A 26,619-nucleotide genomic window follows, 5' to 3' on the forward strand; every position below is an offset into this window, starting at 1 on the left:
AAAATCGGACAACTATATCATATAGCTGCCATACAAACGATCGGTAAATGTAGAGAAAATGTAAAGCTGGGAATGTAAAACTGTAACTGTCAAACTGTAAACATAATAAGTATAGGTAAAACGTAATGAAACTCTGTTTTGTGAGTGTTTTCAGTATTATAATCTATAATATAAACATCAAAACCAATCTTCGGCGTGCCCAAGTTAGCTTCCTTTCTTGTTTTTTCTTTAATTAAGTTGAACAGAATTGGTCGATTCTTAATGACCCAATTTCAAACCCCAAGGGTATACAAACTTATGTGTTCCGAAGTTAGCTTCCTTTCCTGTTTTTAAAACGGTTAAATTTACTTCTCATGGAGGTGTACCCTCCCCACATAGAAGTCCATACAATATAGAAGTGTTGAATGCAAGGCAGTTTATGTTTAGTGACATTTTTTTTTAATTGGACCCATACATATATATGAACTAGGTGTCAATCCATCAAAAACCGATCTCATTGAATTGATTAACAAGTAAAAGATTGTCCTTGAGTTCCCCAACCGTGGTCTCTTCAATCAATGGAATATCAGTTTGTTTTTAGCCTTATTGGGGTTCCCGTACATTGGGTCATCATAAAAATAGTCTGACGGAAAATTTGGCCAGACAAGACAAAAAAAATTCCTTTTGGACGTCTTGGAAAAATTTGTCAATCACATTATTTAAAATAAATATTAGTTCTTTAAAAAAAATAATTGATATCAGTGTACGAATATATATTTTATCATGGCTCCTAATAATAAAGACAAAAAAAAATCGAAGAAGACTAACGATACTGAAAAAATATTAGAACCAGAACTCATGTATGACGAAGGAGTAGATGACACGGACGTCCTTGAGCTGAATTTGTATTCGGACATTAATGATGATTTTTTTCATGAAGCTAATAGGGTAAGCTATTATGTTAATATTATACAATTTAAAACGAAAGCTTATGATTTTCAGGTGGTACAATTTTTAATGGAAGCAAAAAGACACTTTGAAGCGTCCCGCATTAAGAGATATAGTGACATTATTTTTAATTTGCATAGGCGCTATGTAGATGAAGTCAATGATAATGAAGTCCTTCGTCCGCAAATATTATCATCAGAAAACAAGCTCCGCCTAGCTCTCGAACTAACAGCAACTTCAGAAGAAGCTATGCAAAAGCTAAAGGAGGCCTTGGGCGATGCATGGAAGGAATCAGATGCATCAGCTCTGAGAGAGCAGTTAGTGCAAGAGAAATTACAAGAGGTTCTTATCAAATGTGAAGGCCTTACTGATCGAAATAGTGGTACTACTGACGATGCAGCTGAGTAAGTGGCAGTTTCCTTGTTTAAATATCCCACTTCGCATTGTGACCTTATATGTGTGTATAACTATAAAAGAGATCCAAGTTTTCGTAGGCGTAATTGTGGAAATCATGATAAGGTCAAATTGGCATTATCTTGGATCTTAAAAAATCAATAAGAACGGAAGCTAATTTCGGCTCGCCGAACGTATGAACATATGCTCTTGAAGTGTGCAATTATTTCCTTTAAATTTGATTTCTTTTGGTCAAGTGAAAACAAAAAATAACAGGACAAATATACGAAATATATATGTATATATAAAATATATATATTTGTTTTTAAAAACATTTCAAAAACATATTTTTAAAATCGTAAAAAATAGCTATATTCTGGATTTAAAATATGTAAAATAATATATATAATATAAATATATATGCTTAGCAAAAACAATGTTTTAAAAACTTTCATTACAGTTACATATGCATATTTTATTTACAGTTTTATAGTTACAATTTTACATTTACAGCTTTATATATAATATTTCTCTATATCTATCGGTCGATCATATGGCTGCTATATGATATAGTCGTTCGACTTTAATTATAAATTAACAAGAAAGGAAGCTAACTTCGGCACGCCGAAGTTTGTATACCCTTGCAGATTGGTTTTCATATTTATATTATAAATTATAATGCCGAAAACAGACACTAAACGGAGTTTCATAACATTTTACCTATACTTAATATGTTTACAGTTTGACAGTTACAGTTATACATTCCCAGCTTTACATTTTCTCTACATCTACGGATCACTTATATGGCAGCTATATTATATAGTTCTCCGATTTTCATAATATTGTTACCAAAATTCTGAAATAATACTAAAAGCTCATGTCTCAAAGTAGATGAAAATACGTTGAAAAACAACGAAGTTATAATTTTTTCTATCGCTTTCCCTATCGTTCCTATGGCAGCTATAAGATATAGTCGTCCGATTTTCATTAAATTTATACCAAAATTTTGAAATAATACCAGAAGCTCATGTCTCAAAGTAGATGAAAATACGTTGAAAAAGAACGAAGTTATAATTTTTTCTATTACCTTCCCTATCGTTCCTATGGCAGCTATAAGATATAGTGGTCCGATTTTCATAAAATTTTTACCAAAATTCAAAAGTAATATATAATGGCCATGTCTTAAAAATTGTGCAAAAATGTTAAAAAACATCCAAGTTATAATTTTTTTTCTAAAAATTTATCGAACATTTCTATGACAGCTATATGATATAGTCGTCCGATCCGGCCCGTTCCGACATATATAGCAGTGAGAGTATATAGAAGACTATATGTAAAGTTTCATTCAGATAGCTTTTAAACTGAGGGACTAGTTTGCGTAGAAACGGACAGACGGACAGACGGACAGACGGACAGACGGACGGACAGACGGACAGACGGACGGACAGACGGACATGGCTAGATCGACTCGGCTGGTGATGCTGATCAATAATATATATACTTTATAGGGTCGGAAACGTCTCCTTCACTGCGTTGCAAACTTCTGACTGAAATTATAATACCCTGCAAGGGTATAAAAACAAAGCTTTGAAATAATATTAAATGAGCATATCTCAAAGAAGATGAAAATAAGTTGAAAAAGAGAGAAGTATTTTTTGTTTACAAATTTTTAGATAGTTTCTGTGGCAGCTTTATGATAAAGCAGTCCGATTTTCATAAAATTAAATACGAGATTCGGAAATAATATATATGTATTTATTTATTTATATAAAGCTAACTAATAGTTAAAACTAAAAAATAAGTAAAATTTATGAGCATTGGTTGCTGTGGCCTACCGCTCGACTGTGTATTAACAAAATATAGAGGTGTTTATGTTAAATGTTAAAGATCTACAATTTTTATCAATTATAACTGATCTTCGTTAATTACACAATGTTTACATAGAGAAATAATTGACCTACACAGGTGCTGCAAATTAGGAGTAATGACATTTTCGAACAGTTTTGGGATGGCCGACCACTTAGAGATTCCTCCGTAATTGTTGGCCTCCAATTTGCTACTTTTTTGTGGAGAGGAACAACGAATGATTCCTTCCAAATAAGGGGAAAGTGGGAGGTTTCTAAGGATAAGGTAAACAATTTGAGAAGTGGATTGCACTGGGCTTCGGCTCAATTCCTAAGCACACAGCCTGGTATTCCGTCGGGACCTGGTAAAAAAACTGGCTTAACACGATGAAGATCCCTAAGAAGAGAGCTTTCGTTAATGGTAGGATTGAAGATTTGGTTCGATTTGGGGATGATGTAAGAATAAGCCTGATTTAGGTCTAGGTTGGAGTAAGTGGTTTGAAAAAAAAACTGAGCAAATGGATCAGCTATTGCCTGATCATTATTTATTGTATTTCAAAAAAAAAAAAAGCGGGGAAGGATGAGTAATGGGTTAACGTTAAGAATTAACAAAATTATAAAACTCTTTTGGGTTCTAAAAAACTGGGACCTGCAACAATTCAAATAATTATTGTAACTCTGCGCGTTATGCAGGGTAAAAGCGGACCGATCTAATAAATAACTAGATAGGACAGTTTGAGAACCGGTACGTTTAAATTTAGCATACAGATTTGATTTTTTATTTTTGAGGCGGGTCAACCCTTTGGTAAAGCAAGGAAGCTTATTTGATGTTGACGGACAGTATAACGGAACACATTCAAGAAAAAAATGAATTCATAGCACTGTAAAAAATATCCAAGGCTTCCGCCATGTCAGTGCATATGTATAGATCGGACCAGTTATAATCAATTGTGAAATTATTTAGCCGTACGAAATCCGTCTTGCTAAACCGGAAGACTTCTTGAGCTGGAAAGTAAGATTTATTCTGTGGAACAGCCCCAATGTCGATAGTCACATCGAAAGTAGGATGACAGGGATCTTTGGGTTGCGTCAGGGGCGCCATCCTAGCTAAACTAACTCTTGCAGAATCAGAGACAAAGCAAATATTACGCAAGCGCTCTAAGACATTTCTAACATTGTTGACTTTAGACAGCGAAATGTCAAACAAACCAGCGACAAAATCATTAGTAGAATTATCTAAAGACCAAATAGGTCCTGGCATGTTAAAATCACCAAGAACTACTAAGTGGTCCCTATCCGAAAGTCTTTAGGAGACCAACTAAATAGCGGAAAGATGGTTCCCATAAATAGGAAGTTCCGAAAATGGAGGAATGTAGGAACATGTAACAAAAATGGAATTACCATTAACTGATAGCATCATTGCATTCCTCGAAAGTTATTAATTCGGACGTGAGAGTGAAGTCGACCGCTATAAGGACGCCTCCCCCACGTCTGATAGACCGATCTAGCCGGTATACTGTAAACACAACTGGAAAAACTTCGGAGCTCAGAATCTCCGACTTTAACCAGGTTTCTGTGAACACAATAACTTGGTAAGCAAATGTGACACTGTCAGATTACAATTTAGGAAGCTTACTGCGTAAGCCTCTTGCATTCTAATAGGAAATACCAAGGGAGTTGGTTAGTTTTTTGTGACGGAACTGACAGACGTAGAAGGCGCACTGGGCAAATCGGGCCTAGGAAGAGTAATTCCTACTTGTCGCTTTTTCTTTTTCTTACCTTCGAACTCTTTGATAACCAAATGCTGTGGCCAGGTTTGGGCAGAGCATAGTGTGCCAAGGACTTCGTCAGGAACATTTATGAAATGTTCCTAGGATAAGAAAATTTAAATTTTTCCACCTTAATTTTTTTCTCTATCGGCTTTTATTTTGCTTTGGATAAAGCTATAACATCTTCCGATGTTTGATCAGGCGAAAGCCGCGTAACATATAACTGTTTCGTTGGTGAAATTGCCATCAGAGGTTTTGGCAAGACAGACTGACCCACCTTACCATTTTCGGCCTGTAGTCAGGGCCTGACACCCTGGCAGGGATTTGGACTAGGGCTCTGAGGGGACAATTCTTGGAACCTCCCGGGCGACAACACGGAAATAGGTAACACCGCACAGTGGTTGCACCCATAGGCCAAAAATAAAAAAAAAATTTACAACAGAAATGTATGAAAATTGAAAAAATCGTCTCTTAAATATCCAAACTTCTTTGTGGCATACCAGATTATTTTTCGAAATCTAAAAGGACTTTCAAACAATTGAATTGAATATGTGAATACGTGTTCATTTGCAAAGCGCAGCTACGCGCATCGCGAATGTTTCATATCCAAACCGAATTTTTAAGTGGTCCGATCATTTATTACGTGTCTAAATTAATATTTTTTGTAATGGATTTTGAAGTTTGTAGTAGCCAGCCAGCTAGTCGGTTCTCCCTTGTCTTTCTATATCAGCCAGACTATGATCGTCGGTTGCCCGTCAGGTCTCCCTGGCCTGTGTTCACCGGGTTAAGGGTAACCTAGTGTATAAGGAGATTCGGTTTCGTGCACTTCTAGCATTGCTCTTTGCTAAGCTCTTCGGATTGTCGTGGGTTTTCCTCATCTTCCCTATATACACACTGCACTACGCAAAAGAAAAGTTTTAAGTGCACTAACTGTAATCTACAGTTCAAAACAACAAAGGATATATTCGGATTCTTGTATACGCGGACCGGTAAGCTAATCAAGAGAACACCTGGAGTAGGGGTGGCTTGCTGTTATTCGCCATCCCCTTATGTACCCTCCCTGCCATGACAACTCGAGAGATTATGTTTGCGGTTATCCCTTAATCAAAGTTTATTATTAGATTATAATTCACATTGCGGCGGCATCAAGATCGATCCACGAAAACTAATTCAAATTAATCCAACATATTGGAAAAAGATATCAATCAATCAAAACAAAGAATCGCATAAATTCAATCATATTGGCCAAATGCCCAAAACATTAACAAAACGTTATCAAATCACATCATCTTATCGTCTACAAATTCTTACTCACTCCTAAAATTCTTATTGTTGCTTACGATGTATTTAACTCCTAATCATAATGCTACTAAAATTTACTTTAACCGAATTGTAAAAATATTTAAACCAACTCTTTCCTTTGCCTACATATGATCAAAATGTCGCTCGACTATTTATATGACGTTTCGTTATTTAAATGCACACACAAAAATAGAATATATTTGTAAAGTCAGAAATCAATTTGTTTTTATAAGGAAAGATCTCACTTACTCACAAATCCGGTTGAAGCAGGTTCGGTGGGCCTATCGAAGACGCTGTGCTAAATTTAATTAAAAATGTTGTTAACTTCTGACAAATATTATTTTTGTGTTGCTTGATCAAACGACTATTACTTGAATACAAAAAGATATGAGCTGCATAAGCAACTATCAAAGAATTAAAATCTACAAATTTAGCACATTGGCTTTAAATCCCTAAACAAAGAAAATGATCTGCAGCACACGTCCACGTTGATTGGCTGCAGCTCAGCACATGGCGTCGCCTCCTTGCGGCATTCTCCTCCAGGTCTCCTGATCAATTCACCGCATACGAAGGATTTGGCGTCATCGCGTGCCAGACGACAGGTCTGTTCTCTTCTCATTCGTCTCTTCCTCCTATTTACGGCAGCAAAACCAACGGTCATCCGATCGTTGTTGCTTCTGCAGGAGCTCGTAGCTCCTTCTCCTCCTCCTCGCGTTCCTTAGGGTAGCCTAACCCGCATGGGTACTCCGATACCACGCCTGGGATGGATTGGCTGATTGGGAATGGCAGGTCGGATTAAGGTTAAGTTTCTCCGAAACTCCTTCTGCACTGGTGAACTCCTTTTCGTTGGCCAGAAAACACATTGAAAATTTCGATCACGCGGTTGAAAATTTTCCACTATTATTTCTACGATCAGCAGCGGTTTGCATGCGAATGTTCTCAGTGCCAAAAATGAAATGAGCAAGAACTCTGACTCGAGAAGTTAGCAGTACACAGATGCAACGTTGCCAAACTTCACCTAACGGAGTGCTTCCAGTCGCTCTAGCGCTATGCAGGTAGGCTGTATGCGAGAGCAGGCCAGATAAGCTTCTATCGACGCTCTCCGCTATACTCTGCGTTTCGCTTGTGAGCATATGCGAATTCAAATGTGATTTGCATTTTCGCAATGTTTACAAACTAATTTCCTCATTTCTTATTTATTTTATTTTCGGTTTGTGACTGGCCACCACACCACAGTTAACTTTGCAAGAGGCTAAACTCACAGAAGGGTTAACTGACAAAAACAAAGGTCAGTCGCATATTCCTTTTCTGTGTCATATTCTTATATCTTTCAAGTGATATACGCCCAAGGACTTGTTCGATTCGTTAGCTAGTTCGTAATACGTCGGGCTGATTTTCTTCGTTATTGATGCTTTGACGAAAACGGGTGCTAACTTGCTACTGAACTTCTTGCCAGCATTGCTTTGAGCAAAACTGCGAGCGAATACGGTGTCTCCTACTTTCAAATGCACAACTCGACTACGCAAATTGTATACCCTAGCATTTGCTGCATGTGATTCTGAAATCTTGTTTTTAGCTTGCTGTCTCGCTACCTGTAACATGTCGACTGTTTTATAGCTACATCGTCAGATAATGAATTCAGATTTCGAAGCAGATCCTGTCCATTGGCTATCATGTTCTGTCCAAAACAAAGAAGATATGGGGAAATCCCTGTACTCCTATGAATACTTGATCTTAGTGATGCATCGATATTTAAGTCCCAATTCGTGTGGTCCGATCCGATATAAGCTCTGATCGCGGCTAGGATCGACCTATTTACACGCTCGCTTGCATTCACTTGCGGCGAATAAATTGCTGTACATATCTGTTTAATTCCGAACTTGGTTAGAAATGCTCTGAAATGACCTGGTTTAAATTGTGATCCGTTATAGGTCAGTATGGATTCTGGAGTACCGAAGGTGTAAAATATGTGCATTCTCGATTGCACATTGGACATCCATTGAAATCAATCATATGATCGCTGATACACTGATGGTGGAATGTATGACCGCAAGGAGTAGTTGCTGTTAAATCGTTTGCGCTCAATGGTTGCGTACAAATTGTACAAGATGTAATTTCTCCGCCTGCTGCGGCAGATAAATCGACGTTGCTGTGACGTACTGATATATCGCTAAATATTTTGGCTATATACAAACAAATTCAATAGCTTCGTGATTGATCTTATAATGACTGCATGCTCGCTATGTGAATTAAACTCCTTATGTTTCTTGATAGCTTACAAAAAGTTGAATTTCAAAGCAAAATTAATAAGAAAAAAAATGGTTTGAGTGCTTGCTTCTCGAGCTACTTTATTTGAACCGGTCAAAGATCGAAGTCCCTCCAATACTTTGCAATTCCATTGAACAGACTTCCGTAGTCTAAAAGCAAGTTTAAAGAAAATTTATGGAAATGAGATTCAAGTGAACTGTTGGTTCTGGTCGACTTTTCCGTAGATTACTCGAAGTATAATCGCAATTCCTAGAGACCTAATTAAAATTCATCCAAATCCGTAAATAAATTATACTTATTGTTACTTTCAATCCTTCCAAGATTACATGAATACTTCAAACTGAGTAGTCGACCTAATCCGTAGATTATTCGAATCAAGATTGCGATTCCGGCCTCGAATTCTTAGTGATCATTACTGTATTAATCCGCTAGTAACTCTCGGTATACTTGTGGTTTTACTTAATATATTTTCTTTGTGTCTTTTCAACTTATTGTACAATGAGGATATTAATTTACGTCTGCTCTCGGCTGTTGCTTCTTCCTCACTGCTCTCCCGCGTGATCTGCATCAGAGCACGGACCATCGTCTCTCTTCGTGGGGGAGTCAGAGACGCTCTCTCGCACATGTTCCCACATCCCTCCTTTGTTTACCAGCTTAAGTTTTAAACCAAGCCCAGATGAGGTGTTGCTCTGCTCGGGAGTGTCCACCGACGAGTGTTGACGTCTCTCCTCTGAATCCGCTGGTGTCGATCCTAGATCCAGTGAGTCCATTTTTGTACTAGCAGCTGGAATTTTTTTTTAATGGCTAGCATCCCTAATACAATGGAATTTTGTCCCTAATCATTCGATTAAACATGAGTTCCGAAGGAGACGTTCCAGTTGTATTGTGCGGAGTAACATTATGCATCAGAATAAATTCCTGAATGTCTTCTTGAAACTTAGCTTTGTTCAGATGAGCTATTTTTAGTCTCTTCATCAGTGACCGGTTCATATTCTCGACCATTCACCATTCGCCTGAGGCCAATATGGTGGGGTCCTTATTAAAGTTATCCCATTTGTATTGCAATATTTTTCGAATATCGAACTTACATATTGTCTTCCGTTATCCGTTCGTAGGTATCTCGGGAAACCCAATCGATAAAATATTTCCTTCATGGCCCCGATAATTGCCTCCGATGCAATGGACTGCAAAAATGTTATTTCCATATATCTGGAATAATAATCGAGAAACACGAGGACGTATTTGCCGTTTGGGAGTGGGCCTAGAAGGCCACTCGCTATAGAGCTCCACGGGCTTGTTGCGAAAACAGTTCTCTGCATGGGAGCCGGCCTTGATGGTTGAGACACTAGCATACAATCCCTACATGCCTTCACAAAATTTTCCACATCTCGATCGATGCGTGGCCACCAGACTTTTACTCTTAATCGACGCTTCATGGCCGACTCACCCGGGTGCCCTTCGTAAGCTAGTTCTAGTACTCTTTTTCGCAGGCTTTTTGGGATAATCAGTCGAGTTCCTCGTAACAGGATCTTCCCTAACATCGAGATTTCGTACCGAAATGGATAAAAACTGTTGGATAACCAGCTATCCCACGAGTTGGCATCCAAACAGGTCATCGCGTCGACAATTTCCTCATCAACCCGGTCTCCCGTGCTAGTTCCGAAATGTTTAATGACGTAGGGACGGTATATTCAATAACTTGAAATATGTAGCTTTTTGTTATTTTTCAGCTGGAATTTGTTGCTGGTAATTCGCATAATCTAGATAGGCTGTCTGAAATATTTTCCTTGCCTGTTTTATAAATCACAGTAGACTTGCAAGAGTAAAAGCCAACGTTCAATTCGTGCCGGTGGTTTTGAGGTTGGTTTAAAAATAGTTTCTAACGGCTTGTGATAAGTCACCAATTCGAATTCTTATCCGGCTAAATAAAAATAGAACTTTTCAACCGCCCATACTAAAGCGAGACTTTCTTTTTCAGTCTGAGAGTACCGTTTTTCTACATCGGATAAGCTTTGACTTGCAAATGAAATGATTTTTGGTTCACCGGATGTGGCGAATTGAATTAGTACTGCTTCCAGAGCAATAGGGCTGGCATCTGCTATCAAGCGTGTCTTATTGTTTGGGTATGATAAGCTTGGTATTCTATTTCGCCCCAATTAAATTTGCTCTCCTTTTTTAGCAGTTGTCTTAAAGGCTCTGTGCGATTCGCCAGGTCGGGAATAAATTTGCCAACATAAGTAACAAGCCCTAAGAAACTTCGGGTCTCCTCCTTGTTTTTGGGGTTTCTGAAAGACAGGATCGCTCGGACCTTTTCAGGATCCACTTTAATGCCTCTATGCGACAATATATGTCCTAGGCATTTGACTTCCTGTGTTTTCCAAACACATTTTCCCTCGTTCAACATAACATTATTTTCCCTTAAGACCTCATTGACTTTCTGGACTGCTTCGTCGTGGTCCTTCTCACTTGTTCCGAAAATAATGATATCGTCGATGTAGTTCATCCCATTATTGCATGACGCTAAAAGTTCCTCAAGCCTTCTTTGAAAATTTTCAGAGGCAGAGTTAACGCCAAACATAAGTCGTTTGTATCTGAATAGCCCGAGTGGGGTAATGAAAGTGGTTATGCTCCTGCTGGTCTCATCTAACTCTAACTGGTGATATGCACTCATTAGGTCTAGTCTTGTAAAATATGTTTCGCCCTTTAATTTGGTCATAAAAGTGTCAAATACTGGTAGTGGGTAATTCTCCCTCAAAATTGCTTTATTTGCCAGCCTCATATCTATGCATATTCTGATGTCGCCATTTTCTTTAAAAGCAATGACCATGGGTGATATCCAGGGAGAATGGCCTATTACTCGTTCAATGATATCAAGGGCAAGAGCGTCTTCCAATTTTCATGTTACTTTATCCTCCAGTTCAATTGCTATTCGCCTCAATGGTTGTTGAATTGGTTTAACGTCTGGATTTATGGATAACTTCATTGGTAATCTTTTCCACTTTGGAAACGGCGTTACTTTATCTATTTGCTTGACTTCGAGGCCGAGGCGTAAATTTTTTAGTTTGAGTGCTGTGTCCTTTCCGAGTAGTGATTGCGTTCCGTTTTTTATTACGAAAAATGAAGCAAAAAACTCAGGATTCTGATTAATTGATATAGGAGCTTCGAAAACACAAATTACTTGCAGCAATTCGCGTGAAGCATATCCTCTGAACTGATTCGATGAATTTGGCCGAACGGTGAATACAGTTGCGTTACCCATCTGGAGGTATGACCAGTCCTTTGGGCTTATTAGGTTATAACGGGGTCCCGAGTCAATTACTAGTGACAGTTCGCGCCCCCCAACTCGACATTGAATCAACTCATCCTCATCATCGCTTTGGATTTTAAAACAATTTGATTTAGGCTTTCGTTCAGTCCCTTCTTCTACCAAACGTACATCGCTGCGTTGACGTTTACCTGTATCATGTTGATTATAGGGTCGCAGTCGTTTTAGGTTTGTTCTACATTTAATTGCAAAATGGCCAATCCGTGTGAACTTATTGAACTTTTGATTGATGGCTGGGCATGATGGTCTGTTGTTATTGTGGCCTTTACGACCACATCTCCCACATTCAAGTGGCTTATTTAGGTTCACGTGCCCTCCTGAGATTTTCCTTATTGTTTCGGTTTCAGATTTTAAACGCATCACCTCGGACTGTTTACTGATCTCTTCATCTCTTCATTGGCAGGCATCGATCACCTGAAGCAAAGTGTACTCTTTTTCCAAAAGTTTCTTTTTAAGCTCTACCCCGGCCCAACTGTTAATTATCTTGTCCTTTAGCGAAATCTCGTCTACTTCTGCCTTAGTGGCCCCAAAGTCACTCTTCTGAATCTGATGACGAAATCTCAAAACAAATTTTTCAAAACCTTCTCCTTCTGTAGGACAGATATTCCTGAACAGATGCCTCTCAAAACTTGAGTTCTGCTTTGGTGAAAAATATACATTTAATTTGTCGACCTGTACCTTATATATATCTAAATCTTTATCCCCCTCTTTATCTATAATAGCGTCAGGTAAAAAGAATGCCACAGTTTGGAGCTGTGGCTGACCGAAATGTAATAATTTACTTCTCTTCCGTATAGGAGTATCAATTTCTTCCGCTATAAGGTAAATCTCAAAAGCTCTTAGCCACTTCTCCCACTCAACGCGCAAAAGAGACTTATCCATGGCTTTGAAGAGAAATGGCTTAATTACGGTTTCTATTATTATTGTTCGTTATGTCTGAAATGCGAAAATATTTTTTGTTTTATTTGGCAAACTGCCACTGACTCAGTCAGATCGCTTTAAATATTCAATTGTTTTTAGTGTACAATTCCTGACCCGCGGTCAGCTACAATAACTCTTGCGGCTCATACTTTAGTATAGCCTCTGACTTAAAGTCAGTTTCACTCATTTTATTCCGACACGACAGCTTCATACATAAATGTATAAGTTAACTATGGTCAGCCAGACCAGAGTCGTTGACCACAGTCAACATCATAATGAAGCTCCGGCCAGACTGCTGACCCAGCAATGGGCCGGATGCTCGTGCACAGACGGCAGACACTGCATATTTCCGTGGCCGCTGTGAGCCTTTGTTAACTTTAAGTTCGTTTCATATATTCAGTTCTGATTATATATTCATACAAGCTGCTGCTCGATTTATCATACTCCGACTACCGTCGTTAAAGATTTATCATTTGAAAACTTTCTGAGTCTCTAGGCCAGTAGTTAAAGAAGGGTAGTCCCCCTTCCACCGTAATCTTAATAACTTGTTTGGGAGATTCATCAGCCAACCGGCTAGTGACCATCGCAGCGGACACGTCCCCTGCGCCCTGTGGATCATCTGCTGTAAATGACCTTGGAGAAGTCTTAGGCCAACCGGCCTACAACAGAGCGGCGAATATCATCACCCGCTCCCGATCTATATCTGCAACTGCGAGGGACCGTCTGAGGAATCTCTATTGCCGGCGGCAATACACAGTTGAGAAATAATATTTATTAATTGGCGCCCAACTAGCAGAAGTTGGAAGGTGACAGCGGCGCAAAGCGCAACTTTCAGGGAGATAAACACACCATTACATACCATGTAAGTGGGCCCTTTGGCCAAAAAATTTTTAAGTCTTCGACAAAAAAATACTCCATTGTTCGGACCAGGGCACAAATAAACAAGTCTAAAGTGATTTAAAAAAAATAAAATAATAAAAGAATCTCGATATTAAAAGTTACGACTTTTTTTGTGTTTAGTGTTTATATCTTTCATTAACATTTTTTCGCACTGTGTACGCAACATAAATTCCATGCAGCGGTGTGCTGTTACCCTTCAAATACTTCTGGTGTAGAAATTAGCGTATTGTGGAGGATAAATATCAGAGCCAAGACTCTCATAATTGAGCATACCAAATCCGGATTTTTATTGGGCATTTATTATTTAAATATATAAAGGAAAACCTTTTTTTCTGTGTGCAGATATTTTATTTGATTTCTATATGTCGCTTCGCTCGAATAAAAATTCTCGGTATTAGCTTCGCAGTCCAATTTCATTTTTTAGTCTTTGTCTCCACTCTACTGCTGCGAACCCGATACGGTCGCACATGCATTTGTGTGGCAATCGTTGTTGTTTATTTTTTCTTTCTTTACCATAGCGGAGGCTCAAGCCCCGCGTACCCCTCACCTTGCCAGTACTTGGCAAGGCGACAGCTCGATTCAACGAGCGCACATACATCTTTTATGAGCGGCGGCTCCGTCCCCGCATGGCAAGGGGCATGCCAACTGCTTCCAAAACAGATTGAGCAAGCAGTTCTCGCTAGTGCGATTTAGCTCCATTACACATGACAGGCAGAATAAGGGGTTCGGTAGTGACTCAGAGTCCGACAGAGAAGAGCCCCCGCGCACTTCCACCCGCACTCAAGAGCCCCCGCGCACTTCCAACCCCACTCAAGAACCCCCTGATACCCCCCAAATAGAGATTATGGACCAGAACCAGCTTAGGGGTGTAATCCAGGCCGCCGTTAGCCAAGCCCTGACAGAGGCGACCGGCCAAGCCATAGCCAGAGAAACTGAGTTACGCAGAACCATTCAAGAATTAGCCGTCAAAGTTGCAGCGGTGCAAGCGGCACCCGCGGAAACGGCAGCCCCCAAAGTCAAGGTCTATGAACCCATTGATATTACGGGCAATATCCAATGCAATGAGCCCCTGGATGCCGTAAAATGCTTGCCCGAGTTTACGGGAGCACAGGAGTCATATGTCTCTTGGCGGCAGGCGGCGGTAGCCGCATATTTCATATTCAGGAACTACGTAAATAGTTCACGCCACTACCAGGCAGTCGTCATAATTAGGAGCAAAATTAGAGGCCCTGCCGATGCGGTGCTGTCTTCGTTTGGCACTATACAGAATTTCGACGCGATCATAGATCATCACGTATAGTGACAAGCGCCAGATACACGTTATCGAGCAGGAGATGGGTACCCTCAGACAGGGAAGCCTCACTCTCCTACAATACTACGACGAGGTCGAGAAAAAGCTCACCTTGCTTACCAATAAAGCCACGATGTCGTACGAAGCGTCGGCGGCAAGAATCTTATGTGAAAAGTTCCGAGACGACGCGCTCCGCGTATTTATTTCGGGACTCAAACGCAGTCTTTCCGACGTCCTTTTCTCGGCTTACCAAAACGGGAAGCCGACCCCCTCCGGTCGATCAGGCCCTCACAAAAGACAAAGGGCTAATCATATCGCTCAAAGCGTAGATCAACCTAAGGTACGTACGCAGCCGCAGCTTCCAGCGCGGCAGCCAAAGTCGACGATGACGCCATCTGTGAATACGATTCATAAATGATTAATTTTTTAGGGGAAAATCCCTGCTACCCGTCATCAGACGAAGAGTAGCGGGGAAAGAAATGAAGTTCCTCATCGACACGGGCGCGTTGAAAAATTTCATCCGACCTCACGAAGGTTTAAAAGGCGTTCGCCCCGTCGATTCCCCTTTCACAATTCATTCACTTCATGGCGTTACGAAAATCACAAAGAAATGCTTTGTGTCATTATTTAATTTAAAGACGACGTTCTTTCTACTACCGGACTTATCCTCCTTTGATGGAATAATCGGCCTTGACTTATTAAAGCAGGCAGGAGCAAGGCTCTGCCTAGCTTCCGGTAGCCTAAATTGGGGCACCGAGGCGGAGAAAATCGAGTTCCACACGTGCACTGACGTAAACTTCACCAGCGTGAACTGCTCAGATGCACCGCCGGCAAAAGACCCGTTCTTGAAAATGCTGAAGACCAGGAAAAAGGCCTTCGCAAACCCTAATGAGGCTTTGCCTTACAACACACGGTGGTAGCCACCATCCGAACAGTTGATGAGGAGCCCATATACGCAAAATTATACCCGTACCCCATGGGAGCAGCGCATTTCGTCAACAAAGAGATTGAAGATCTGCTTAAGAACGGGATAATTCAGAAGTCGGTATCCCCCTACAACAATCCAATATGGGTTGTGGATAAAAAAGGGACCGATGAGCACGGCATCCGGAAAATGCGACTGGTTATTGAATTTCGCAAGCTAAACGAAAGAACCGTGTCCGACAAATACCCCATGCCAAATATTAACATGATATTAGGCAACCTGGGTAATGCCAAGTATTTCTCAACCTCAAATTTGGCTATCACCAAATCATACTCGCAGAACGCGACAGAGAAAAAACTTCTTTCTCAGTGAATGGGGGGAAATATGAATTCCGCAGACTACCGTTTGGTCTCAAAAATGCAGGCAGCATTTTTCAGAGGACCATTGACGACATCCTACGGGAACAGATCGGCAAGTTCTGCTATGTTTACGTGGACGACGTAATCATCTATTCTGAAGACGAAAACTCTCACATCAAGCACGTAGATTAGGTTCTTAAGAGCCTGTACGAGGCGAACATGAGAGTATCTGTAGAGAAATCCAGCTTTTTTAAGAAAAGTGTGAGTTTCCTCCGGTTTATAGTCACTTGTAACGGTGCTACAACAGACCCAGAGAAGGTTAAGGCCATAAAAGAATTTCCGGAACCCAAAAGTGTTTTTGAGGTACGATCTTTTCTAGGCCTAGCCAGCTACTATCGATGTTTCATTAAAGACTTCGCAGCTATAGCGAGACCTATATCGGACATCCTGAAAGGGGAAAACGGAACAGTTAGTAGACACAGGTCACGAAACATTCCGGTTCAGTTCTCTGAAGCGCAACAACAAGCGTTCCAGAAACTACGAAATATCTTGGCATCCGATGACGTGATGTTAAGGTACCCCGACTACAAAAAGGCATTTGATCTAACGACAGATGCCTCGGCCCATGGCATTGGCGCAGTATTGTCCCAAGAGGGACGCCCAATAACAATGATCTCAAGGACATTGAAAGACAGGGAAATTAACTACGCCACTAACGAGAGGGAACTCTTAGCCATAGTCTGGGCATTAGCCAAACTGCGACATTATCTGTACGCGGTAAAAGATATCAACATCTTTACTGACCACCAACCTTTAACCTTTGCAGTATCGGAATCCAATCCGAATGCAAAGATTAAAAGGTGGAAAGCGCGCATTGATGAATCAGGGGCGCGTATTTTCTACAAACCTGGCAAAGAAAATCTGGTTGCCGATGCGTTGTCACGGCAACAACTTAACGTCATGGAGGAGCAAGAAGCTCAATCGTGCGCAGCCACCATTCACAGCGAGCTCTCCTTGATACACACAATCGAAACAACGGATAAGCCCCTGAATTGCTTCCAAAACCAGATAACTCTGGAGGAGGCACGCTTTCCGTCAAAACGCAGCTTCGTCCTCTTTGGAAACAAGAGACGGCATGCGATTAACTTCTCCTGCAAAGAGTCATTAATTGATCAACTCGCAGACACAATCGTTCCTAAGGGCGTAAATGCCATTCATTGTGACTTGCACACGCTGGCAATGATTCAGGACGAATTGGTTCGGCAATTTCCAGCCACCAAATTTTGGCACTGCAATAACCGTGTAACGAATATTTTTGCAGTCCCTGAGAGACGGGAAATCCTCACCGTCGAGCACAATAGGGCCCACAGATCTGCCCAAGAAAATGTTAAGCAGGTACTCTCCGAGTACTACTTTCCAAAGATGGCCAAGTTAGCTACCGAAATCGTAGCGAGCTGCAAAACATGTGCGAAAGCCAAGTACGATAGGCACCCCAAGAAACATGAGCTAGGCGAGACTCCGATCCCCTCTCATGTGGGAGAATTGCTCCATATCGATATTTTTTCCACAGACAAAAAATACTTCCTCACTTGCATTGACAAGTTTTCGAAGTTCGCAGTTGTGCAACATGTACACTCCAGGACAATCGAAGATCTTAAACCAGCCATACTGCAGATCATGATTTTTTTCCCTAAGGCTAGAATAGTCTATTGCGATAACGAACCTTCGTTAAATTCACATACTATCTCAGCCATGCTTGACAACCATTTTGGCGTCAGCATTGCAAATGCACCGCCACTCCATAGCGTCTCAAGTGGAGCGCTTTCATAGCACCCTCTTGGAACTCGCTCGGTGCTTAAAAATCGACAAGGGGATAACTGATACTGTGGAGATTATTCTATTGGCAACCGCCAAATACAATAAGTCAATTCACTCTGTCGTTGACAAACGACCGGTCGACATCGTGCAAGAGCACCCAGATGACCCACAGACGGAGGTCCGGGATAAGATCATTAAGGCGCAAAACACGCTCCGAACCAGGGAAAATGCCTCCCGACAATGCAGAACATTCGAAGTCGGCGAAAAGGTATTGGTAAAGTCCAACAGAAGGCTAGGAAATAAACTCACACCCTTGTGTGAGGAGAGAGCCGTAGAATCGGACCTGGGGACCACGGTCCTCATTAAGGGGAGGGTGGTCCACAAGGACAATCTTAAATGATGCTACCAACAATGTCCTTTATGTTTTTTATTCATATGAAAGTATTATAAACTACTTTCAAGCCACTTGGCGTACATCCTTTTTTACTATTATATTTGTAGCCATTGGCATAATTTATTTTAAGTTCATTTTATTGGTGGTGGGAAAAACCTCTTTAAGCATAAAATAGCTAAAGTTTAATTTCACAGGATCGGAACAACACTTTGCATATTCCTGTCCTTGGCGTCGGCCCACATTACTGATTACTCACAGGCCAGGTACATCCCCATCGTGGATGGCGAAATCCTAGTATGGGAGGAGTTCGCTTATGTCACACATACAGCAAACCTCTCAGAGTATGGGCGCGTAATAGACAAACAACATGATCGACATGTTTCCGCTATCCCATATGAAGAAGCTTCTGAGCGTGGACACCGCTCACCTCCAGGATTTATTAGAGTCGTTGGGCGTTCATCACAGAGTAGCTAGGAGCTTGGATTTCTAAGGATCAATGCTGAAGGTCGTAGCAGGCACACCGGATGCCGGTGACCTAGAGAAAATCAGATTTTCTGAAATGAAGTTAGCCGAGTCAAACAATAGACAGATTGAAATAAACACTAAAGTCCAAAACCAAATTAACCAACTTACCCACACCGTCAATTCAATATTGAGATCAGCTAAAAATTCACAAGTAGACACTGGACATTTATATAAGACACTGCTTGCTAGAAACCGCATGTTGATGACGGAACTACAAAATTTAATGCTTGCAATAACCCTAGCCAAAATTAATATTGTTAGTCCGAACATTTTAGATCACGAAGACTTAAAATCAGTTTGGCTTGAGGAACCCACCGACACACCCATAGGGGATCTTTTGTCCGTCTCGTCTGTAAAAATTCTACAGTCCGTTAACGTTTTACATTTTATCCTTAAATTCCCCAAAATTAAACTATCCTGCAAAAATATCACAGTTTTTCCAGTTGCCCATGGTGGGACAATGCTGCAGATAATAGACAACGTCATAGCCGAATGCAGCGGAGGAATCTACGCCATTAAAAACTGCTCCGTATCACCGGGAGCCGCATTCTGCCGCCTTGCTTCAGAGAATACGTGCGCCAGAGAACTGCACGCCGGTGGGGTGGCACACTGCCGAATACAAGAGAGTGACCTGCACCCGATAACCTATGTGGACGAAGGGATTGTAATCATCAATGACAGGTCTGCCAAAGTGCGAATGGACAACGGCACAGAAACATGGACTCACGGCACACACCTCATCACCTATGAGAAACAGGCCACGATAAATGACACGCTCTTCATCAACCACGATGACACCCAGAAGAGAGCTCCAGGGACAGCAAGTCTTCCCCTATTGAACATCACCGCCACCCAAGATGTCCTCAGTCTCCCGTATCTTCACCGCTTGAGTGAACGAAACTTGGAGTTCATCAAGGAGTTCAGAGAAGAGATCGACAACAACCGAACACGTCTCGCAGCAACTATTGCAGGAGCAATATGCTGCGCACTCATCTGCATCGGGCTCATTTGTAGGCATTACATTAAGGCAAGGAAATCCGCAGGTCAGATTAGGCAGGTCATCGCCGAATTACAGGCGGCCGAGGGCGGCCTTAACTTAGAGGGGGAGTAGTTAACTATGGTCAGCCAGACCAGAGTCGTTGACCACAGTCAACATCATAATGAAGCTCCGGCCAGACTGCTGACCCAGCAATGGGCCGGATGCTCGTGCACAGACGGCAGACACTGCATATTTGCGTGGCCGCTGTGAGCCTTTGTTAACTTTAAGTTCGTTTCATATATTCAGTTCTGATTATATATTCATACAATAAAGAGCTGCTGCTCGATTTATCATACTCCGACTACCGTCGTTAAAGATTTATCATTTGAAAACTTTCTGAGTCTCTAGGCCAGTAGTTAAAGAAGGGTAGTCCCCCTTCCACCGTAATCTTAATAACTTGTTTGGGAGATTCATCAGCCAACCGGCTAGTGACCATCGCAGCGGACACGTCCCCTGCGCCCTGTGGATCATCTGCTGTAAATGACCTTGGAGAAGTCTTAGGCCAACCGGCCTACAACAGAGCGGCGAATATCGTCACCCGCTCCCGATCTATATCTGCAACTGCGAGGGACCGTCTGAGGAATCTCTATTGCCGGCGGCAATACACAGTTGAGAAATAACATTTATTAATTGGCGCCCAACTAGCAGAAGTTGGAAGGTGACAGCGGCGCAAAGCGCAACTTTCAGGGAGATAAACACACCATTACATACCATGTAAGTGGGCCCTTTGGCCAAAAAATTTTTAAGTCTTCGACAAAAAAATACTCCATTGTTCGGACCAGGGCACAAATAAACAAGTCTAAAGTGATTTAAAAAAAATAAAATAATAAAAGAATCTCGATATTAAAAGTTACGACTTTTTTTGTGTTTAGTGTTTATATCTTTCATTAACATTTTTTCGCACTGTGTACGCAACATAAATTCCATGCAGCGGTGTGCTGTTACCCTTCAAATACTTCTGGTGTAGAAATTAGCGTATTGTGGAGGATAAATATCAGAGCCAAGACTCTCATAATTGAGCATACCAAATTCGGATTTTTATTGGGCATTTATTATTTAAATATATAAAGGAAAACCTTTTTTTCTGTGTGCAGATATTTTATTTGATTTCTATATGTCGCTTCGCTCGAATAAAAATTCTCGGTATTAGCTTCGCAGTCCAATTTCATTTTTTAGTCTTTGTCTCCACTCTACTGCTGCGAACCCGATACGGTCGCACATGCATTTGTGTGGCAATCGTTGTTGTTTATTTTTTCTTTCTTTACCATAGCGGAGGCTCAAGCCCCGCGTACCCCTCACCTTGCCAGTACTTGGCAAGGCGACAGCTCGATTCAACGAGCGCACATACATCTTTTATGAGCGGCGGCTCCGTCCCCGCATGGCAAGGGGCATGCCAACTGCTTCCAAAACAGATTGAGCAAGCAGTTCTCGCTAGTGCGATTTAGCTCCATTACACATGACAGGCAGAATAAGGGGTTCGGTAGTGACTCAGAGTCCGACAGAGAAGAGCCCCCGCGCACTTCCACCCGCACTCAAGAGCCCCCGCGCACTTCCAACCCCACTCAAGAACCCCCTGATACCCCCCAAATAGAGATTATGGACCAGAACCAGCTTAGGGGTGTAATCCAGGCCGCCGTTAGCCAAGCCCTGACAGAGGCGACCGGCCAAGCCATAGCCAGAGAAACTGAGTTACGCAGAACCATTCAAGAATTAGCCGTCAAAGTTGCAGCGGTGCAAGCGGCACCCGCGGAAACGGCAGCCCCCAAAGTCAAGGTCTATGAACCCATTGATATTACGGGCAATATCCAATGCAATGAGCCCCTGGATGCCGTAAAATGCTTGCCCGAGTTTACGGGAGCACAGGAGTCATATGTCTCTTGGCGGCAGGCGGCGGTAGCCGCATATTTCATATTCAGGAACTACGTAAATAGTTCACGCCACTACCAGGCAGTCGTCATAATTAGGAGCAAAATTAGAGGCCCTGCCGATGCGGTGCTGTCTTCGTTTGGCACTATACAGAATTTCGACGCGATCATAGATCATCACGTATAGTGACAAGCGCCAGATACACGTTATCGAGCAGGAGATGGGTACCCTCAGACAGGGAAGCCTCACTCTCCTACAATACTACGACGAGGTCGAGAAAAAGCTCACCTTGCTTACCAATAAAGCCACGATGTCGTACGAAGCGTCGGCGGCAAGAATCTTATGTGAAAAGTTCCGAGACGACGCGCTCCGCGTATTTATTTCGGGACTCAAACGCAGTCTTTCCGACGTCCTTTTCTCGGCGAAGCCGAAAGACATGCCAACTGCGTTGGCATTAGCCCAGGAAGTGGAATCTAACCACGAGAGGTACACATTCGCAACTTCGTTTGCAAAGAGCCAAGAGGATAGGGATCGTAGGCAAACCCCAAAGCCACAAGATCGCCAACAAGAAAAATCCTTTTCTCACACAAACCAACAGTTCGGTGCTGGTAAAAACCCGCACTTTAGCAAACAGCATAGGGCGCAAGTACATTCTGTACCACAAGAAAATACCCCGGAACCAATGGACATTGACCCATCCATTTCCAGGATTAGACAACCGACCCAGACACAGGCTTACCAAAACGGGAAGCCGACCCCCTCCGGTCGATCAGGCCCTCACAAAAGACAAAGGGCTAATCATATCGCTCAAAGCGTAGATCAACCTAAGGGTACGTACGCAGCCGCAGCTTCCAGCGCGGCAGCCAAAGTCGACGATGACGCCATCTGTGAATACGATTCATAAATGATTAATTTTTTAGGGGAAAATCCCTGCTACCCGTCATCAGACGAAGAGTAGCGGGGAAAGAAATGAAGTTCCTCATCGACACGGGCGCGTTGAAAAATTTCATCCGACCTCACGAAGGTTTAAAAGGCGTTCGCCCCGTCGATTCCCCTTTCACAATTCATTCACTTCATGGCGTTACGAAAATCACAAAGAAATGCTTTGTGTCGTTCTTTCTACTACCGGACTTATCCTCCTTTGATGGAATAATCGGCCTTGACTTATTAAAGCAGGCAGGAGCAACGCTCTGCCTAGCTTCCGGTAGCCTAAATTGGGGCACCGAGGCGGAGAAAATCGAGTTCCACACGTGCACTGACGTAAACTTCACCAGCGTGAACTGCTCAGATGCACCGCCGGCAAAAGACCCGTTCTTGAAAATGCTGAAGACCAGGAAAAAGGCCTTCGCAAACCCTAATGAGGCTTTGCCTTACAACACACGGTGGTAGCCGAACTTACCAGCCCGCAGCGAGGCTTACAGGACCGCAAGGGCGGCCCTAAAGAAGGCGATAAAGTCCAGTAAGAGAGAGTGCTTTCTTAAGCTATGCGACGACGTTGAGAAGGACCCATGGGGCGGGGCCTACCAGAAAGTCGTAAAGCGAGTGAGCGCTGGCAGCAAGGCGCCAACGGACCCTGAGGCTCTCGAAGGCATAGTCCGGGTGCTATTTCCGACTGGGCAACCGCTCAACTTCCATGTGAGCAGGGAGCCCATGGAGATATGCCCGGTCTCGGAGCAGGAGATCCTAGTGTCAGCGAGGACGCTCAAAAACAAGAAGGCGCCAGGCCCTGATTCAATCCCTAACAGGGCGACCAAACTGCTGCTCACACTGCACGCCAAAGCGATCGCCGATTTGTTCAACAAGTGCCTGGCGGAAGGCTCGTTCCCAGTGAGATGGAAGCGCCAGAAGCTTCTTCTTCTCCCGAAACCGGGGAAGCCAGCGGGCGAGGCATCTTCGTACAGACCCATCTGTCTGCTGGATACGATTGGGAAGGTATTTGAGAAGATGATTGTTTTAAGGCTGGAGGCAGCGATAGAGCGCGCTGGTGGGCTCGCGCCAAACCAGTTCGGCTTCCGGAAGAGGAGATCGACCCTGGATGCCATTGAAACGGTCACAAACCTGGCCGCGAACGCTATCGCTGGCGCGAGATGGAAAAAAGGTGCCAAGGAATACTGCCTGGTTGTTACTCTTGACATCCGGAACGCATTCAACTCTGCGGACTGGAGGCGGACACTGGAGGCTCTGGAAGCCTTCAGCATCCCGGGCTACCTGCTGAGGATAGTCCGCAGCTACCTCAGCGAGAGGAGTCTCATCGTGGACACGTCCCAGGGTACCAGAACGCACGAGGTCTCAGCCGGAGTCCCGCAGGGCTCCGTTCTGGGACCGCTGCTCTGGAACACGATGTATAACGGGGTGCTAAACCTCCCGCTATCCTCGAACACCACTATCGTTGGCTTTGCCGACGACGTGGCGCTGGTGGTAGTGGCGAAGGAGCTGGCAGATGCGGAGATGGCGGCAAATAGCGCAATCCGTGCGGTCGAGTCCTGGCTTGCAGTCGCCGGCCTCGAACTGGCCTCGCACAAGACCGAGGCAGTCCTGATCTCCAGCAGGAAGCGAGTGGAAACGGCGGAGATCCGGGTAGGCGGACTTCCAATCACCTCCCAGCGCGCACTGAGGTACCTGGGCGTCATCCTGGACACACGCCTCTGCTACAGAGAACACCTAGAGTATGTTCATAAAAAGGCCAGCGAAACCGCAAGGTCCCTCTCCAGGATCCTGCTGAACACCAGGGGGCCCAAGCAGTGCAAGAGGAAGCTGCTCATGAGCGTCGTCACGTCGCAACTCCTCTATGCAGCCCCAGCCTGGGCGGAGGCTGTGAAAGTCAGGAGCTATGTGAGGGGTGTAGAAGGGGTGTACCGCCTATGCGCTCTAAGAGTAGCGTGCGCCTTCCGGACTGTCTCCGATGACGCGGCCCTAGTCATAGCGGGGCAGGTGCCGATATGTGAGCTGGTTCGAGAAGCCCAGGAAGCCCGCCTCTCACGCGAGCCGGGAAACTCTTCGGCGAGGCGTGAGGCCAGGAGCAGCGCCAGAAGCAGTAGTATCGCCCGGTGGCAGTCCCGGTGGGACAGTTCCACAAAGGGCCGTTGGACTCACCGCTTGATCCCTGATATCCAAAGCTGGATCACCCGAAAGCACGGCGAGGTAGACTTCTACCTGACACAGGCGCTCAGTGGGCACGGTTGTTTTCGGAGCTACCTAAAACGTTTCGGCCACGACCCAGAGGACCACTGCCCGGAATGCGGGACCGGTGTCGAAGAGAACGCGCACCACGTTCTTTTCGAATGCCATCGTTTTCACCACGAGCGGCTGGCACTGGAGGAAGTTGTGGGCGCTGCCATCGGAGCTGACAATCTGGTCCCCACTATGCTTGGCAGCCAGAAGGCCTGGGACGCGACTGCCACTTTTGTGGCAAGCGTCATGAAAACGCTGAGAACTCTGGAGACGGAGAGAAGGATGCGTGCAGAGTAGGTGGCCCGTACCTCGCGCGAAGCAATGCCTAGCGGCGGTACCGCGCGACCAAGGCCCCCCTACACCGTAAAACAAAGCAGCCTTCAATCAAACAATTTGCAGTCTTCGTTCTTTTCTGTTTGTTGTTATTTGTATATTACTAAGGATTTAATGTTGTTAATAAATGGAATATAAAAAAAAAAAAAAAAAAAAAAAAACCATCCGAACAGTTGATGAGGAGCCCATATACGCAAAATTATACCCGTACCCCATGGGAGCAGCGCATTTCGTCAACAAAGAGATTGAAGATCTGCTTAAGAACGGGATAATTCAGAAGTCGGTATCCCCCTACAACAATCCAATATGGGTTGTGGATAAAAAAGGGACCGATGAGCACGGCATCCGGAAAATGCGACTGGTTATTGAATTTCGCAAGCTAAACGAAAGAACCGTGTCCGACAAATACCCCATGCCAAATATTAACATGATATTAGGCAACCTGGGTAATGCCAAGTATTTCTCAACCTCAAATTTGGCTATCACCAAATCATACTCGCAGAACGCGACAGAGAAAAAACTTCTTTCTCAGTGAATGGGGGGAAATATGAATTCCGCAGACTACCGTTTGGTCTCAAAAATGCAGGCAGCATTTTTCAGAGGACCATTGACGACATCCTACGGGAACAGATCGGCAAGTTCTGCTATGTTTACGTGGACGACGTAATCATCTATTCTGAAGACGAAAACTCTCACATCAAGCACGTAGATTAGGTTCTTAAGAGCCTGTACGAGGCGAACATGAGAGTATCTGTAGAGAAATCCAGCTTTTTTAAGAAAAGTGTGAGTTTCCTCGGGTTTATAGTCACTTGTAACGGTGCTACAACAGACCCAGAGAAGGTTAAGGCCATAAAAGAATTTCCGGAACCCAAAAGTGTTTTTGAGGTACGATCTTTTCTAGGCCTAGCCAGCTACTATCGATGTTTCATTAAAGACTTCGCAGCTATAGCGAGACCTATATCGGACATCCTGAAAGGGGAAAACGGAACAGTTAGTAGACACAGGTCACGAAACATTCCGGTTCAGTTCTCTGAAGCGCAACAACAAGCGTTCCAGAAACTACGAAATATCTTGGCATCCGATGACGTGATGTTAAGGTACCCCGACTACAAAAAGGCATTTGATCTAACGACAGATGCCTCGGCCCATGGCATTGGCGCAGTATTGTCCCAAGAGGGACGCCCAATAACAATGATCTCAAGGACATTGAAAGACAGGGAAATTAACTACGCCACTAACGAGAGGGAAC

General features: G+C 43.3%; 1 protein-coding gene across 1 annotated transcript in view; it reads left to right on the forward strand.

Moving 5' to 3' along the window:
* The first annotated feature begins 649 nt into the window (after positions 1-649).
* ORY (Occludin-Related Y) overlaps positions 650-26,619 on the forward strand; it is a 370,091-nt gene continuing 344,121 nt past the window's right edge. Inside the window, exons 1-2 of the mRNA XM_070288344.1 lie at positions 650-927; positions 982-1,331. Coding sequence (XP_070144445.1) covers positions 763-927; positions 982-1,331 — 515 coding nt within the window. The 5' untranslated portion in view covers positions 650-762. The remainder of the gene's footprint in view (positions 928-981; positions 1,332-26,619) is intronic.

This window comes from Drosophila kikkawai, chromosome X (genome assembly GCF_030179895.1).
Source record: "Drosophila kikkawai strain 14028-0561.14 chromosome X, DkikHiC1v2, whole genome shotgun sequence".
NCBI classification, from domain to species: Eukaryota; Metazoa; Arthropoda; class Insecta; order Diptera; family Drosophilidae; genus Drosophila; species Drosophila kikkawai.